We start from the raw sequence: 19,262 nt of genomic DNA on the forward strand, positions 1-19,262 counted from the left end.
ACTACAATTGGTTGGGTTAGGTTTTTAAAATCGGATTTAAATCCCCAAACTTGGTGGCTCTGCGTGTCATGTGCATGTATGTATATGTCACTTCAACTGCAAATTTCACGTAGAAACAGTCGACGACCAACGAATCAAATCGGTAAAAATAAGCAAATTGACTTTTTCAAAAATTAAAAAATTTCGGTTCCCATATCGTTTGCACGATCGTTTCATTCATACGTCTCGTCTTGTTCATATAGTCCGGTCGAGTCGGACATAGAATCGAACAAGTCCTGAAGTCAACGCGTAGAGGGTAGAGAATTTTTTTTTTTAAGTAGATTAGACGCCCGCTGTGATATCCTGAAAAATTCTTTTTTATCGAACCGTCCAAATTTGGAAATCCCGTATTTTGAGACGGACTTGTTTCCTATATAGATTGTTTCGAAATTAAGTTCCTACGAAAGTTCTTTGCCTCATCGTTCCGCTAATTTTAAAATCCTTTGCACTCCTTCATTTTCACCATTAACTTGCGAGTACATGTATATCTACACGATTTTATCGTTGTCCTTTTTGTTGTTCGGATCTTGTTTGCTCATATGATCCGCCCGTGTTGCACTCATTTACTGATCTATATTCGGCCTGAACTCCTTGTATTTGTTCATTGTCGTTACTAGTTTCGTTCAAAGACGACGTGATTTCAATAAACGATAAAAATCAACGGGCGCTGCGCAGGTGACAAAAGAAAAACGTTCAATTACTCCGACTGAGGAAAATTCATAACAACGTTACTGCGTGCCCAGATATATGTATACATATGTATAGATATAGCCAAGCAGAGGGGATACCTATACGTATGGAAATAACATGTGTCTCGATGAGAAACGACACAGAAGCAGCAGCAGCAGCAGCAGCAGCAGGCAGGGCACGAGGCAAGCAAACCATAAGGCTTTCAGGCTTTCGGGCAGCGTTTCTTTTAGATGCCAGATGCGCGGGTGTCTCGACGGGTGCCCTAAACACCAGAGACGATCGGAGACTGCGGAGCCTATAGTCACGTGGTCGAGTCGCATGGCGAGGCAAAAGCTCTGTCAGTACGTCGCGTCGCGGGGTCGCGAGCTGTACGCGCTGAGATCCGACTCCACTCTACGATTTTACTCGCGATCGCGTACCCGCTCCGAGTCGAGGAGAAACGCCAGCGTGAGCTGTCAGCCGCGCGTTTGTTTTTTTTTTTTTTTTTGATTTTGTTGTTTTTTTTTGGGAATTCAAAAATCGTCGATCGTGACCAAACGTCGAGCTCCCGGTCGCCTCCCGTATCCGAACGAGTCTCCCGAAATCTGAACGACCGCAGAGTGTGAAAAAAGGAGGAGAAAAAAATAGCGAGCGGAAACGCCAAATCCCGTTAACGATACAGAGATACGTTTCGCACGAGGTGGACGCAAAAGAAAATTCGGTGACGTCGTTGCGACGACGATGATTTGCGGGTATCGAGTGTGACCTGTAATCTACATCCTGGAACGGAAGCGACGAATGTACTCTGCGATTGATTCGGTGAGCTACCCCGATTATTTTCCGCATCGAAGTTTTGTTTTCGCTTTTTTTTCCAGTCGCGAGAATCGGAGTGGAGATTTTCTCATTGTACCGCGTTCGTTTGTTCCCTGAAAACATAAAATCGCATTTTTACGATCGCTTAGAAAATCCACGTACGAATATTCGTTTCATTAGGTATTCCAGCCCACCGAGTATATTAATAGACCCAAACTGACAGGCGAACCAAACCAGACTTTCTGTGCTCCCTATTTTTCTCTCCCTCTTTCTCTGTGCTCTTCAACGCTATATGGAGGCGATTGCGTGCCTCGGAGATCGTCCGACTCCAGATAATCGCCTCCTCCTTTTTTCATATCCGGTAACAGGAGGGAAAGAAGAAACCCCTCTCGGAAGCGCACGACGTCACGGGCGAATATCTCACCCGATTAACTTTACAATTAGCCGAAAATTATCGATCGATGTAAATTCGCTCGGACCGACCGCCATATTGATTCCAAAAGTACATCCGCGTTGGTTTATTGCTCTTCTTTTGTTTTGGCAGTTGAGTTTTCCACGTTATAAAAACAATCTCGCAGGGGTCGCGCCTCTCGACGGCTGGAACATTCCCAAAGTGAAAATCAAAATAAAAGAAATCCTTGAATGATGTTTTTTCGTAGATTCCCTTGACCGGTTTAGATTTTGAGAACATTACTCGCCATTAATAGAAATCAAATATAGATCGGTACAATTTATTTTTATTTTCTTTTGCAAAGTAGGTTATAAAATCTATTCCAGAACATTCGTATTGCGAGCGGAGCGAAATTGTACGATCCTAACGTTTGTTCTCGCACGCGTGTACGTAACATTTTTATACGATACTATAGACAATGAATTGCACCAATTAGCCGATCATCTGTCGATTATAAAATAACTACAGCTACGATAAAATGTCACTTCGCATCACAGATGCAGCTAGTGTATGTATACGCGTCGCACTTGCGGCTCTAGACCAAAACGCCGATGTCCCGTTTTCCGTACGTGACAACGTACAGGGTGGACGATTTTTCGATCTCCCCGTTATCCGCGATCGCTTCTTCCTCCATTTGGGTATCCACCGCGTCCGCGAGATCCTCCCCTTCCTGCAGTTGAGGACTTCGACCCCGATTTTCCGGAAAATCTCGCCAATCTCCAAGGAAGACCCGCGGAACCACCGTTACCACCTTTCCTCGGAGCAAAACTCGTCGTTGTTGAAGTTGCGGGAGTCGTGACACTCGGTGTTCGTCTTCCCGGAGGAAAAGCTGCGTTATCTGCATTGCCGTTATTCGCTATTGCGTTGTTGCAGTTTCTAGCGGGTGGGCCGAAACCTCCCTGATTCAAAGGCTGTTCAGCCAAGGCAGGGTTAGGTTCGCTCATGTTCAATTGTTCGTTAATGACCATACAGAAGTCTCCGATTTTTCGTATATCGGGATCCTTGCCGGAATAAAGCGTCAGGCATTGTTTCCACACGGATGCGTAGCCTTTTGTCAATCTAACGATATCACCGGGTGCCAACAGTTGACCCGGTTCCTCCCAAATCGACACATTCATACACGCCGTGCTGTCCGCAACTTTGAACATTCGAACTTCGCGGTTCTCTTTGGTAATTACAGGTTGGCCAACTTCGAGAACTATGAACACCACGTTTATGTTCTTCTGGCCGGGACGTATGTCTTTTATAAGGACGTATTCCATAGTTGTAAATAATACAATATCGTTACACCGCTAAATTTTTTCACTAAACTTTGTAAAAAAAATTGTTTTCTCTCAGGCTCGGTTGTTCCACCTTTTTTTGGTCCACCTAACCGGCAGATATCCCTCGAATAAGTATCACTTGACAGTTTACCGGGCACGAGTTGCTCCACGGCCCTCTTTATCCTGCCGATGGTTAGCTACCACCGAAGAGGGATATATCGCAATGGCTGCTTCCGGAATCGGTCCGCACCTACTTCATTACGGTGAAAAAAAAGTTCGATCACTGATTGATGTATATGTATATCAATGGATCGATCGTTCAAATCTTCGGTCAAAGGTTCAATTTTTTGCGGTCGAAGTAAAATCTGCCGCCAAAGTGTTTTCCGCGTTGCGTTTGACTTGTGTCGTTCACTCTGAACATTTTCGATAAATATACGCAAGTAAGATATAATTCTTAAGTATATAACTATAGACAATATAGGTGATAATGTTGTATTCATAATGCGGTTCATACAAAGGTCACTTTTCACTAACTTTATTAAGGGCCGGTTGTTCCACCTGCGGGTAAACTGTCGTTTAGTTTATCCGATGGTTGAAATTTCGATTCCGGTTGTTGTTCCGCCGCTGAATCAGTTCGAAACAACTCGACCAATTAGCGATCATCTGTCGATTATAGAATGACTAGAGCTAGGATAAAATCTCACTTCACATCACGGATGCAGCGTAGGTACGCGTTGAACAAAACGCTGATTCCTGGCTCTAAACCAAACGCCGATGTCCCATTTTCGGTACCAGAGAACGTATAGGGTAGACACACAAAGCTGTTATATCGACTCAATTAATCCAAAAACGAGAAAATCACATCAACCGCGCAGTGGCTTCGAATGTAAATCGTGCCAACCTAATGACGGACATGTATCCGTTTCCTACCGCAGGTCAAATTTTGCTCGCATAATTCGTTAAAAAATCCGGTCAACCGCAAGCCGAACTTCCGAGTTCCGTCTCATTCGGTTCTGAAAACTTTCTCGGAAAACTCGGAATTCGGGTTTCAGTTTTCCTCCGAATCGTAACCTGTTATCCTTTTCAAAATTTTGCTTCGGTAGCCTCGGAGATAAGGAGGCGGCGGCAACGCTGTTGATATTGCAGGTATGAATAAAAATAGCGACATGCAACGTGCGATTTTCCTCCCGTTGTAAAGATCTGCAAATGTTACGCCGAGATGTGTTTCCTGGCACGCGTTTATAAGGTCACGCACTCGACCGGAAACATATAAGGCAGGTGCGCGAAAACGATTGAAAAGAAAAGAAAAAAAGAAGTGAAAACATGTACAGCAGCACGTCACACGTGTACGCCGTGTGGAATACCGCGCGTGCTCAAAAATTGCGGGGGCTAAAATGTGAGCGGAAAAAAATGAAAACGGATAAAACGGATCGCCAGACTCTCGCGATCGTCTCATTGCCCTCTGACGAGGAAATCGTGCGCTGGGCGTCGTTTGCCTGAACTTATTGTCGGGCGAGAAGGGTTCCGATAATCGAACGCGAACGCGATCGGAATTCGCGTTTTCGCATCTCCTGCCAAACCTGTACACGTACAGCACGCGACCCGAGTTATTCCTGAATCTGTAGCACTCCCGCGGGGTTGTTGTTCGCATAAACTATTATATATACTCGTACCTCCTCCGCGTGTTGATCATTTTCTTCGTGCGCTCCGTGGAACCCCTGCTGACGTGCAGGTTTCGAGGAAATAACGAAATTCGCCGGGATTTCAGATTTTATTCTCCGTCGAGGTTTTTTCGAATTTTGAGGAAAAATTTAGCCCGGGAGCTGATGGTTCCGAACGATTGCGTCGGTGGCGAGGTTCAATTTTTGAAAAACCTCATTTTCGACTCACATCGCCAAAATGTCGAATAATTTTTAGTATTTTTTTTTTATTTAACTCTTTCAGAGCAATCTATCAGTAATGGCTACATTTTCTGAGTTTTTTCGCTGTCGACTTTTTTCTGTATTTTCTATATCCCATCCCATAACCAAATTTGAACAAAGTTGGAAGAAAAGTATGCTCGACTTGTATACTGCCCGCCGCGGCCATATTGAAAAAATGGAAGATTGTTAAGTTCGTGTTACTTTATTGCAGCTAGCTATTATTACCGTCTGTTTGGATTATGGGGCACGCACTAAGTACTCGGTGCAAATAGTTTGAGGTCCTTTGGTAAACACGTGCCAAATATAACACGAGTTGCCCACCGTTTCGTACAATACACCCGATTCCGCAAGATACCGTAAAAATAGCAGATTTCAAAGAAAAAAAAAAAAAAAATGAAAGAAAAATTCCGCCGATACTTGGAGTGAAAATACTATATGATCGATAATTTGGAGACTCTGGAATTACGGGGATCGAAGATTCGTTCGAAAATGCGGACTCAGCTGTGCGTTCGATTTTTCCCCCAAGGATGGCAAGAAGAGCTACGTCCTTCGAAATTGACGGCAATTATTTTCTCTTTCACCATCTGGAAGCAAGGTGGTGCAGCGGCGCGGTGGGTTCCGCGTCCCAGCTCTCCTCGTAGCTTGACCTGGACTCTGGCCCTGTTACTTACTCACCGTACAGTTTCGAGGTTTATATTTCGAAGTTTACCATTTCGTAGACCGCGGCAACCAGAAGCAGTCCCTGCAGACACCCGAACGGGGGGCGCCATAACCCCACCCGATGCTGCAAATTCGCTCGAGGTCGTCCCCGTCACGAACAAAATAGAAACACATCTCAACAATCGGGCGCAGATACGCGCCTACCTTGGAATATCGAGTATATTATAATTACATACACGTTACATTGGCTCCGCAAACTATTTCTAGCGGTGAATGAAATCTTTCGGTTCAGCAATGTTCTGTAAATTCCGTCACCGCGCCCCCCCCCCCCCCCCCCGCCCTCCTCACTCCCGTAAAATAGTTGAACGTAGTTGTTGATTCGGAAACGCTGTTTTGATTTTTTTTTTTTAAATTTCTTTTGAGTCTCGAATTTTGGAAAACTCGGAAGAGCGCTGCGATCGATTTTTGTGGGAAAAAACAAAAAAAAAACAAAAGAACAGCGGACGGATCTTTTTATCCATGTTCGGTTTTGGGCACGCCGCAGAGACGGAGAGATCCATGTCATTTTCCGATCGATGTTTTTTGTTTCCGAGTCGATCACGTGTGCGACATAAGTTAGCACGGCGTAGAAATAACAATGAGATAAATACGAGATTAGCCGGAGTCACGAGCGTCGAAGAGGCGCACAGTGCGGAAGAAGGCCATATCGGGACTTCCGAGTTCCCGCTGACCGCCATCCGTTTGATTACGATATACCGTAGATACACCACCGTATACACCACCAACTACTTTGACATTGTCGACGTGTACCTGAACACGTGTGTGTGTGTGTGTGTGTGTGTGTGTGTGTGTGTGTGTGTGTGTGTGTGTGTGTGTGTGTGTGTGTGTGTGTGTCGGTGCAACGGGTGTCGGCGTTGCAGCTACGTGTTTATAACCCGGAGGACGTGTGCGCGCACTGAGGAGACGTGATTTTATATATATTCGTACCTTATCTATACCGATATAATATGTGCGCGTACACAAAAAGCAATTGCTAAGCTACGCATGTCCCATTTTCGTCGTATTATTAGGCACCCGTCCACTTTTGTACATACATACGTATGCGACACGTGTGAAACAAACAGTCGACACCGTCGTTTCGTATCTTGTTTTATTTATTTAATGCAGATGAGAAGACGGGGGGAACGCACACGTTTGATCTCATCGCGAAGCGAAGCGATCCCTGCATTTTTCTCATCTTAAATAATACGTTGTCAGAATTTGGAGAGGTGTTCCGTATTTCTCGACAAGCGATTAATTATAACCTCGTCACGTTTGTTTCAGATCGAGTAATTCAACCCCCTGGTCCGCAGATGACGAAAATGGCTGTTGGTAAGAACGAGAAATACTCTAATACGATAGAACTCTGATCAATCACGGGATTAATCGTAGAATTGAGAAAGTCCCGGCGCGTGTTTTGTACTTACCGCCCGCGAGACACCCCGTGATGGAACCGCTCCGTTGGAATACGAGACTTCTCTCTCACGGGTCTCGGTGTCGTCGACTCGCCTCATTTTACCAAAGGTGCGAACCGCCGCGCTGCAGGTCTCAATAAAATTGGGTTATAGCTTTTCTATTATTATTCGGTAATCCCGCTCACCGCGTCCTGATCTTGGATTAGATCGCTTTTGTCGAAAAATCTTTCCCCTCGTCGTCGCTCCTAGTGAATTTTCAATTTTTCTTTTTTTTTATTCTTCCTTATATACAGAAACCGAGTTAGCTATCGCGTGGATACAATTTTCGTCGAGCGTATGAATAATAAAAACAAAAGATGGTTATCTTTATTGGTATGGCGGTAGGCATGGAGTGTTAACTGGAATGAAATACATCCGACTGTAAGTTCTAGAATTACGGTCCGAAAAAATTGGATCTCCGCATGTCGTTGATACGGACGTGCGAAGGTTGCGTAAAACGATTATCGGTGACGAAAAATCTCCAGACTCCGACGTGTCCGAGGTGCGAAATTCGGAGGTGATCCCTCGGATAAGATCTATTTTCGTTCGGCTCAGAATTGCCTTTCTCTCATATTTTATCTATACGTACTCAAAATTACCTGAAACGGTCAACTTTCCAACGAATTCTCGTCGTCGCGGTCATCCTACAATTTTTTATCCACGAGAGAAAGATTTTTCGCTCACCCGTGTCATCCCCCGATTAAAATCGGATGTGAGCACGTAATTGGAGCTGTTATCAGCTATATTCGTTCGCAACGAGCGCCGACGGAATTGAAGATAAGCAACGGAAAGAATTGGATAAATCGTAGCGGAAAAGGTTATAGGGCGAAAAAGAGGTTGTCGACGGTCTCGATGGCGATGGCGTTGTATTTCCGGTGTTGAACGTACGTACGTACGTACGTTGCACGCAGGGCTCCCCGCGGCACTTTTCTCGGTGCTCTCTTCTTGGCCCCCGTGGGGTGGGAGGAGCCGTCGTCACGTCCGGTTCACCCCCACCCGAATCGACCCAACCAAACCCTAGTTATCCGGACGTGAACCCAACTCGACGCCCCAGCAGCAGCAGCAGCAGCAGCTACATCGGCCCTCGTCTCTTTCGAGGACGGCAGAGCGTAGCTAAGGTCTGCAGGTACAGGAGCGTACGACCTACCGGGTTTCCGCCTAGTCGTAATCCGAACGCCTCTCGGTCGCGGTCGTCGTATCGACGAAGAACGTCAGATTCCGGGGTGGTTTTTTTCTGTTTGTTTACCACAGAACTGACTACCGGTAGACGAGATCGGGTCGGCTCTCCGGTCTCCCGCTTATCGCGATATTTCGTCGGCGTCAACGATTCGTAATACCTGATCTCCCTTTTCATTTCACCGAGGATGGGGAAAGACGATGAAATCGTTCGGTTGTTCGAACCGACGCGGTGTACGGTGTAACGATAAACCGCGAAGTTTTGTGCGTTCGACAGTTTCGACGATCAAATCCGTGGTCAACGACCGAACGGGTGCTTCGGAAAAAGGATAAGCGAGTCCGATCTCTGTGAAAACAAGGGGGGGAGGCCCCCTCCGTTGCCCTAGGCCTCTTTGCGAACATCGACTCGAAATCCCGACGTATGTTTACAGACAATCCCACGTACTTCTCGGTGGCGGCACCCGGTTGTTCGTCCGGCGCCGTTCCCGCCTCGGCCTCTTCGTCATCCTCGTCGACTTCCTCCTCGTCTTCGTCGTCGCCGTCTCACGCCCGGAGTTTAACCTCGTTCCTCCGACGTAAGGTGGACAAGATGGGATCCAACTCGTCCGCTAGCGTGACCTCCGCTTCGACGACGAGCACCATCACCAATTTCGAGAGCGATAAGGCGAGCTGCGCTTCCTCGACGCCCGCGGAAGAGCGCGTCGGTTTGCTGGGCGGCTCGCGTAACGGGTGCGCGACCGCCAACCAGAGCGGCAATTCTCAGCAGGGAAACGGGGCGCCGAGCGCGCAGAGGAGGAGCTTCAGGAACCTCTTCAGATCGGTCAGCGCGAACACGGACCCGGAAAAGACCCAGCAAATATTGAACGGGGATCCGCGACCGTCGGACGTCGCCCCGCCGTCTCCCTATCTCCCTCACAGGTCGCACTCGCATTCCGAGAACGACAGACGCAGACCCGGAAGGAAAAAGATACCGAAATCCGCCAGCGAACTTCTGTCGAACGACATGGTCTACTGCGGCCTGCCGGGGGAAGAACCGACGACCGCCGGCCTCTCGGTCGTCGACGGAAACGACCCAGAAGTTTTCCTCGGCGTCGACGACGCCAGATACTACAATATCTCCGCCACTCTACCGATACCTGGATCGGCCGCCGCCGGTCGCAGGCGACACTCGATAGGCACTTTTTTCAACAAAACAAACAACAACAATCAATCGACGAAGAAGATATCTAACGAACACATACAACAACCCGACACCATGGCGCCACCGATACCCACTACGTCTCAGGATCGAACGAACGAGACCGAAACGACCAAGGAGGCGAAACCTTCCAGACGAAGGAGACACAGGAGCGCGTCCAGCAAAGGTGAGACGATTTTTTCGCTATTAGCGGTGGTTATTTGTATCCTTGTTTCGATTGTTTTCCGCGATCGGCGGACGTGATTTTCGAGGACTTCCGTTCTCACGATTACCAGCTGATCGCACGTTGTAGGTATACCTATGGCGTAGGGAGCACACTCTCTACCCGCATGATCCGTATAACGTAGCGCGATACAATGGGCAATGGGAAAGACGACGCGAGTACGAATATCGTTTTACTCAATGGCAAGGCCGCCATTATAGTTCAATGAAATTTCACCGTTTATAAATAGAGTAATTAATCCAATATACGGCCTCGCCGAACGAGGAACTTAACCTCTCCTGAATTGGAGGCAATTACAAACGGCTAGACGGAGTGCACTTTTAATTCGACTTTTGTAACGATCGATATCCCTCGTCCGGCCGTAAGCTTTCTCACCTCTTTTCACCCCTATTTTTATTCACGTTGACGGACTACCGAGAGAGAGAGAGTTCTTTTATCTCGTGTAACTCGTCGAGAATTTTTTATTTGAGACGACGCGAGTGTGTATCGCCGGCAAAGTTACCGGCGTTGATAGAAAATGCAGGACATCATTCCTGGAATACTGATTAGACTTCCGTAGTATAACTCATATAATCTTTCCTATCTGTATAATAGCTTGTGAGATGAATCTACTATACGAACTTACTACTATAACCGAAGTAGTTGCCCGCGTGTATATCTGTGTACACGTATATATATATATATATATAGTGTGTATAAATGCAGCGTTTTGTACGTGCGTTGCGTCGTGCGCGGAGCTAAGCACGCCGCGCGCGTTTAGAACGTACGTACGTACGTTAAAGAGAAAGAGGGACGAATTGAAGGAGAACTGACGGCTTCCGGTGGGACCGGAAGTCCCCTCCTGACTCCGACTCGCGTAGATGAGTTTCTTTCTATCCCTTCGGCTTTTTTATACTTGTTTATAATATACAATGCTCGCTTTAATTCCTAAACCGACTTATGATTTCGGTTGGTTCGAAACGCTAGCACGACCAAACGATTCTACTCGTCTGTCGTGCGCTCCAAGTTTCAATCCAAAACCTTCGAAACTCGTTGAACAAGGTATCGTATATACGTCTGAGATTTTATGTACAGAAAATCAAAATCATAGTCAAAATTGAAATCAAAAGGAGAGGAAGGGAGAAAGTGAAATAATAAGAGGAAGTGGGAATAAAATTAGACGAGAGTTAATTGAATGTCGGCGTGTTACGGTCGATTGGGCAGCTGCAGGCCGTTTGAAAAGGTGGTGCAGGTCGTGCAGTAAAATGTGTACAGTTAAAACGGTCGCCTGCTGCAGAAATATCCGGGAGAAATAAAAGCGAGGGCGGAAGTTTACACGTGTTTCCTTAATGAAATACCTAGTTCACCCCAGAGATTGTAAATCTTGTATTTGAAGTTGTTGTTTGTTTTTTTTTTTTCTCCTTCCAATCGCATCTTTGTCAACGTAGTAATATTATGAACTAGCTGTGATTTATGTAATGAGACGATGAAATTATATATTTCAATGGACTCGTCGTATCAATTTACGTTTTATACGGAATAAGATAGATGAGTTTTGCAAAAACTAGTGAGACATTTACTGCCAATATAAATGAAGTACCCAAATTTCGGAATGAGGCGACCGATAACATTTTTTCATTCGTTCGGAGCAGGTATACAAAATATTTTTTTTTTTTAATATTTACATACTACTATATGCTACTATTTACCGGAATATGTCACCGAAACGCGGGCCTCGTAATTTTTGTGCTTTTATTTTCTTGAGGTTTTATCGGTTCAAAATCAGCCATGAATTTCCCATAGTCATGTAGGAGCGACGAGTGACGATAAACAACATTTTGCAGGTTAGTTTCGTTATTTTCAACCTGGTGGAGATAGCGGCCAGTGCTCACGATATGCGACTAATTTTGAATAACAAATGAACGCTCCGTATCGGCCATGTTGGTCCAGAGTACGAGATCAGCGGCTCGTCTGCTTTACGGTTTCACACGAATAAATGTTTTACCCAGTTGTCGCAAAGCCGCGCGGTACTTCCCGGCATGATGAAAAAGAAAACAAAAAAAACTGAAACTGTATCGATAAAAACATCTTATCGCTCTTTCAAGCTCGCGCGATAACCAGGGGATAAGAAAAATCTGTCCCTGCAGTCAACGAATACGTCGAGAGTTAAGAATCGGAAGAGCGCTAACCTCACTTCTTATGGACTTCCGATCGATTTGCCGATACGATGGCGTATCCCACAAAAGAAGATGAAATCCGCAAACAATTGTTTCACAAATTTACTTGGTTTTTTTTCCTGCTGATGTTGATAAGCCTTTCCGGCAGTGTTTCAAAATTCGGACTTGATAATAATCACGCGGAGTCAAACTGCCGGAGGCGATCAACTTGGAACGTTGGAAAAAGGTTTTTTCCCGGATCACGTTTCATTGAAAAATCATTTTTTTCAAAACTTTTTTGAGATATGCTTTCGTGGCTGCATTTTATCTTACGCCCTTTTGGTCTTCGATTCTCGATATTTCACGGTTGTGATTTTGAAACGTTTACTATACGAACATGAATTTGGAGAATCAAGTTTTCGACGTTCAGTTTTTGAGAAAACCTCTCAAATTTTTATTCATTTCGAAAAGTTTGAATAACGGGATCTCAACTCGCACCACCTATACAAAATGCCTGCAGTAGAGGAACTACCTGCACTTCCGCTATAAACTTCCGGCACGCTGTTCGACGCCCTTTTGCGTGCTCGGAAATCACATAGATCATAAACACGATGTATATCCAGCACTTTTCCAATCACATACTATGAATATATTATACAGTGTACTCACGAACGGTATACATAAGTGTGTAGGCCCACATTGTTTTGTTCGTGCTTAATTGTATAAATAACCGAATAGTGCCCCTGTCGATTTAAAAATGGGTCGCGGAATCGTTCTATGACAAAATCTATTTGTTATTTCAAAATTTGATGAATAACCGGAATTTGAGAGACGTTATTTTGGCCAAATATTGTATTACTGAACCGGTTCATATAACTAGGGATGAACACTCCTTTTTAAATTATTTGAAGAGTTTTCTTCGTTTTGATTAGAGAAAAAATTGCAAAGCTTTGATTTTTCTCAAAATTCGGACTAAAATTCCGCATTTTTTTTTTCTTAGGTATTCTCTGGTATTTTTATGCAATTTGTGCTCAGGAATCCGAATTTGCAAGCTGAATTGATCTATCGATTATGATCAACTTATCGCTATAGATTTTCTTCTATTAAGGAGTCAATAATGAACATTTTTTCATTGGGTTGTCTATGCTATTCTTGAGTATTTTGATCTCAGGATTCCGAATGCGAAAGCAAAATTGATCAGCTTATAAAATTGATGGAGTTAACGTCAATTTATCGATTCAAAAAGTGAAAGATCAAGGATGTCTCGATGAGAAAAATTCTTACAACTCAATTTGATCGACGGATTCGTGTTTCTGGGGTGAAAATTCGTTGGAAAAGTGTGATACAATAGATTTGAAAAATACTTCATTTTTGGCCCAAAAATCTGAAAATGTTGGCGGTAATGCTATCTTTCGATCGGTTTCCTTCAACTAGGAGACCGCCAGGGACGTTAGGCGACATTGGTTCTCCGGAACTACGTCTACACGAGTATACGTACGGTGAATATGTATATATATAGATTGCACGTGTGTGCATATACTATACATATATCGCATAGCTATACGTATACGCGATACACGCGCATGTGTATTTTATACAGACACCGCGAACAGACTCGACTTCCGGTGGGCAAAGCTGCTGCACCGGCAGCCGGATGTATCGCCTGTCTGCTGTTCTTTCTACAGTTTACTCCTTTCTCATTCCTTTTTTTTTTTTTCTTCTCTGCCGCGTCCTCTACCGACGGCAGACGCGCCGATCCTGCACGGGAAGGAATATCGAAAAATCGGATGCCACCGAATTTTGCGCGAGATCCGATTGTTTCACGTTTTGTTTTTCGCGAAATTGTACTTCCAACATTCTATTGATTCGACCTTTTCATTCGAACTTGCACTAATATTTTAGAGATTTATGATCAATGGATCTCGCGATATACATAGGTAAATAATAACATGCAGCATTTGACGATAAGATGCGCTTATCTGATATCGAGCTCGTCTAACAATAAGAGATGACAACGTTTGTTCAGAGGCGGCAGATGTTCGTTGGCTATACTTCCGTAGTTATCGTAAACAATTGAATCAAACAAACTTTCTTCCCCGCAAATTCATCGCGACTTGGCCGCGTTTGCCAACGTAATCAAACGCGAACGCTGAACGTGCTTTACATTTGTTGTCCCTCATCTGTTCCAGTGACGTAGCCTACTATGCATGAACTGTCTTTTTCGAAATTTTATTTTACAACAATTGAGTCGCCTTACTAAAGCCAAAATGGCGTATCGTTTTTTTTTTCAATTATTATTGATTATTAGGACATAACAAAAATAAATTACAAGAGTAGTACAAAATATTCCCCAAACGTAGATACTTCTCAACTCAACTTATTTAAACCAAATATTTACTTTCATGAAAGAAAAATTTTCGTTTGTGCGATTCCCATTATGATACCTGCATTAATAAACTCTGATCGATTATGCCTAATCGCGCAAACCACAACAATACCATACAATAAAAAACACAAATAAATTATTTTTACTGAAAGAATAGACTATACTGATCAATTACACTGTATTTCCAATTTTCGAGCTTCAATTCTCCTTGTGCCATCAACAATGAATTTTCAAATTCGAGGTTGACAGTTGGTGGTTATTCTTCTGAAATAGAGTTAGAAAGTTTGTACATAATTTTCAGGTAATTTCATTCAAATCCTAATTCAAATCTTCATCGATTTTTCATTCAAACAAATATTTCTTCAAATATATCGAGTTGAGGGGTACGTTTGAGGTGTAATTTTAGTACTGAAGTAATTTTTTTTCTTGTTCTGTGCCTGATAATCAATAATAATTGAACAAAAAAAAAAAAAAAAAACGACGAAGAAATTATATTTTTTTTTTTTCGTTCTTTCTACAGATTCATGTATTTTAATCATATTTAAGTTGATTGGAGAATTTTTTTTTTTTCGATACGCCCTTTTGGCACTATAGTAACGCGAAGTATCCAACACGTAATATCAAACGGTGATTTGATTAAGGTGTAAGTGTAGCGAAAAAGTTAACATATTTACATATTAATGAACACGACCAAGATGAAATAGTGATTCTTTATTTTTTCTACACACATTTCAAAACGCTAATATAACGTAAATCTTATCATCACCGTAAGAGTTCGAGCATATCATTAATGAGCGCATTATCTGCAAGTAATTGCGGAAATGGATTCACCTATGTGACCTTGGACTTCTTGCGAGCGGAATTACGGTCGAATTGGTGAAAAATTTTTAACGAAACGAGAGAATACTTTTTGCATTGAGCAGATTATTCAATGAACTTTCCTACTCAATTTCTATTCCCGCGGCTGCAATGATATTTCGATCAATTTTAGAACATGGTTTTCCAGCCGTGAGCGAACAATTTAAAAATACTCGCGCACAATCTGGTAAAATGAATTGTTTTTTTTTTTTTTTTTTTTTACTAAAACGGACTACTTTGTTTCTCGATTATTTAAATCCTGCTTTTCGATCGTAACTCATGATAATTTATAGCTAATCACCCGAGTTCTGTCAAAAGTCCATTTTTTGCCCGTATAGCTGTTTCAAACTTTACCCCGTTTCTGATTTATTCGCATCAGTTTCTTCGTACCTACGATACCATCAATGCTTCATTTCAATGAAACGATTTTTTGTAACGAGTTGCCGCAACACCCGCCCCGCTCTCGTATCTCATCGTCGGTCGTCTTGCGCTCGAACCTATTTCTGTTTTTACAGACGTCTCTCACTATTTTTATCCAAAACTTGTTTTTTTTTTCTTCACCGCATGCATTTTGTTAGCCGAGGCAAGGAGCTTCTAACGCACTCGGTATAACGTACGGGAGGAGCCTCGGATTACTTTTGTTTTTTTTTTTTTTTTTTTTACCTCATTTTAATAATTTCTCTCACTTTTCTCGTTCACCAAAACTTATTTCACACATCTACATACACCGCCGTTGTATCTCGCACTCAACACTCTTTTAAATCTATAATCATACTTCACTTCTTTATACCGATTACGAAAATTCTGTACCCAGATTCTGCTCGGAGTGGAATCACTCTTTCAATTCAATGTAATCGGTTAACCAACTGTAAGATAAAAACGAAATTTCTATCGTGATCAACCAGGCCATGGTTTTTTTTTTTTTCAATTTCAAACAAGAACAAGAGCGTTGTCTCGTACATTACTGTGATATTTCGTACGGAGCCTGAAAGGCAATTCTTAGATAAGAGGTCTCACTGAATTTCTTACGACTATGATTACTTTGTTCGTTATTACAGACGGGGTCGAATGCAAAAAAAAAACAAAAAAAAATCAATTAACTCGAGCGGTACGGTGGAAATGTATGGGTAGAAATATGAAATGCGTCTGGTTTATGATCGTTGTTTATTGGAGAGAAATGCGATAAAGTGTGCGGTACAAGATGAATATTATTCAACAATTCTTTCCAGATACGAGGAATTTGTAATTTTTCATCCAATCAAAGTAAAGTTGAACGTTACACCATAATATGTATAATAGGAGGCAAATTAATGGTAATTCTTCATTGTCTATAAGCGTTGGAAAATGTAATTTGAATAAAAGACGCGAGCCGCGGACGAGCTATTTCCTAATTTAAAAATTACTTCATTCACGAGATATAAACTCAAAGCGACGACCTATTTGCATAATCACTTCCTATTGTCTTCGTATCTCTTATTGTCAGCTGAGTTAATGAACGGGTACGTATACCGTAATGAAGCACTAAAGAAGATTCGAATCGTCGTCTTTCGGGGGATTAAATTGAGAAAAAATAAAAAAACAAAGAAAATCACTGCGATGTTACCCGGCAAAAGGATCAGATCATCGAAAACTCTGTCAATAGAGCGACAAATTTTCCCCCAGTCACGACGATGACGAGTCGATTTTTCACGACCACGCGATATACGGAACTCGTAATACCGAGATTCGAACGATACGAAGAATAATTTCGGCAAAACCATGCGGCAAACCCGAATAAGGGGAAAAGGGAACGTCCCCAGGGAGGCGACAGACGATACGCCAAACTAATTGGGCAGATGACACGTCATCCTACTGGAAAGGCGCGAGCCCCTCGATTCTCCGTAACAACCCTTGAAATTGAAAATTTCAAATCCGTCCGGTTATAAATGCACGTGAAAGAAAAAAAGAAACCAGAAAAAAACGAAGAAGAAAATTTCAACCAACCAAAGCCATTCATGAATTCAAAGTTTTGCACTCTCCCAAATTCAGAGGATTCTTTTTTATCCTTTCTCGATACTGAGGAATATAACGCTATTTGTCTCCTATTGTTTTTTTCTCTCACACACCATCGAGATTCTTTGCCTGTAGTCAAACCGAAAGTAAACGCAGTGATCCCGAAAATTGGTGAAAAAAGCGAGAATCGGAAGAGAAAAATTTGAATACGGAAATTAATGTGCAGATGGCGTCAGAATCGGACCGAATAGGTGTACAATGCATGAAACATTGTTATCTGCGGTACGTGGTAGAGATGGAATGGAAATATGAATATCTCGTTGCTCTCTAACTAGCGACATACGCGATGCGTCCCCCATACATCAAAGTACATTATAGGTATGTGGGAGTCACGTGATATCAGGGGCTCTAATTGACAGCGATCAATCGGTATGGCAACCGCCTTGTTGCAGCAAATTGTAAGCGGACGTTCGTACGTACTGTAGGAGACATATTAGAGTACGTGTATAATATTCGCATAATCCGCGCATGTCTTTATAATACAGCTCCTGCAATGTATAGCGGTACCATATTTTCCGCGCACGGGGTCATTTCACGATAATTTGACGAATGACGTGTGACGTTGATTCGATGGACTCGAAATAAATAGTAAATAGTAAATCACATCTCTAAGATTCACGTCTATAAAGGTCGACTATTTACCGATTTCGCTATCGTCAACGAGTTCGCTTCTCACGAATTCTGGAATAGCGTGCAGAAACTTGTTGAAAAAATGTAAGTTGTTTTGAAAAAAATTGCAAAAATTGTAAACAATTTTGCGAAAAAGAAAGGTTTAGTTTTTTTGCGAATATCTCAGAAATCACTGCAGATATCGCTGATTCAAAAAAAGATTCTTCACGAACATGCCTGGAAAAAAATGTTATGAACGGGGAACTCTTTCAAACCCTTTGAAAAATACTAGATTCCAGAAGTGGAAGAAATCTGAGGTTCTTCGTTTGAAAATTCAGCGTATGTAAAAATATAAGTGGTAAATTACTGAAGAAAGTTTGTTTTCATTACCGTTTATTCATGTTTTCGACAATCATCTGAATCTTCCCGTTCTTATATATACCTAATATTCATACACAATACCCGACGGTAGTCGCATTTCTCGTTCCTCCGATAGTGTGCCTTATTTTCTTCTTGCCTCTCATTGTCAGTTATCGTTCGCGTTACGGAAAACAGGGGAGATTTGTACTTTGTGTTGCAGCTGAACGAGGGATTGAGTGATATATGTAAGAATATTATCTGGAACGTTCGAAAGGATAATAGGAGTACATTATGGGTCACTCACGAGTGTGCGTACGCGGGCAGCTATATACACGAAGTGGAGGCTCATAGGTCGTTGCTATTCTCGGTGTTTAAAAGAGGTTGAAAACGGCGTTGTTAAAACTGAACGTTGGGCGGCCGTCAGCAAGGTGCGATCTATCAAAGAACGCTCTGTGTGCTCTGTGCTTGCTTACGTTGGAAGGGTTAAAAAAAAAAAAACGGGACCCTTATTCCATTACATTGTACTCCATTAGTCATTAAAACAGAACCCGTGTAAAAGACCACAAACCAGGAGGGCCGGTATTCCCTGCACCAGCGGTTTCGAAATTCTCACTCGTTAACCGAGAACCTAGCCGCGGAGTCCCTTATAGTCACATGATAGTCACCCATAGTAGCAAAAGGGTTAATAAAGATTTACTTACGGTAAGTCGCTCGCGTCCCATCATCCAATTATTTCCTGGAAATTAGCGTTAGCTGATTCATTGGAAAATTATAGTTTACAATTTACGTATTCTGGATTGTTTTTTTTTGTTTTTTTTTCTCGTGCATGTCTCGCCAATTGTTATCTCACCACTAATTTGACACGACTAATACTGCGTATAGATGTTACGCAGAAAAGCAGATACCATATCGTGCAAACGATAACTTCAGGGCTCGTTATGAGTAGCTGCACCTCG

General features: G+C 42.8%; 2 protein-coding genes across 3 annotated transcripts in view; one reads left to right on the top strand and one right to left on the bottom strand.

The window, feature by feature from the left end:
- LOC105692523 (phosphoinositide 3-kinase adapter protein 1) overlaps nt 1-19,262 on the top strand; it is a 47,530-nt gene that overhangs the window by 9,234 nt on the left and 19,034 nt on the right. Inside the window, exons 1-3 of one of the 2 annotated variants that reach the window (XM_048656770.1) lie at nt 1,397-1,527; nt 7,140-7,187; nt 8,917-9,849. In XM_048656770.1, coding sequence (XP_048512727.1) covers nt 7,169-7,187; nt 8,917-9,849 — 952 coding nt within the window. In that variant the 5' untranslated portion in view covers nt 1,397-1,527; nt 7,140-7,168. Of the gene's footprint in view, nt 1-1,396; nt 1,528-7,139; nt 7,188-8,916; nt 9,850-19,262 lie in introns of those variants that run through there. The other variant, XM_048656771.1, reaches the window with a different exon arrangement.
- LOC105692517 (SOSS complex subunit B homolog) lies at nt 2,237-5,210 on the bottom strand. Its single transcript, XM_048656787.1, has one exon. It carries the CDS (start codon nt 3,232-3,234, stop codon nt 2,581-2,583), a length of 654 nt encoding a protein of 217 aa, XP_048512744.1. The 5' UTR covers nt 3,235-5,210; the 3' UTR covers nt 2,237-2,580.

This window comes from Athalia rosae, chromosome 6 (genome assembly GCF_917208135.1).
Source record: "Athalia rosae chromosome 6, iyAthRosa1.1, whole genome shotgun sequence".
NCBI classification, from domain to species: domain Eukaryota; kingdom Metazoa; phylum Arthropoda; class Insecta; order Hymenoptera; family Athaliidae; genus Athalia; species Athalia rosae.

Excerpts from the sequence above, each read along its gene's own strand:
- LOC105692517 (XM_048656787.1), bottom strand. The coding sequence starts at position 3,234 with ATGGAATACGTCCTTATAAAAGACATACGTCCCGGCCAGAAGAACATA.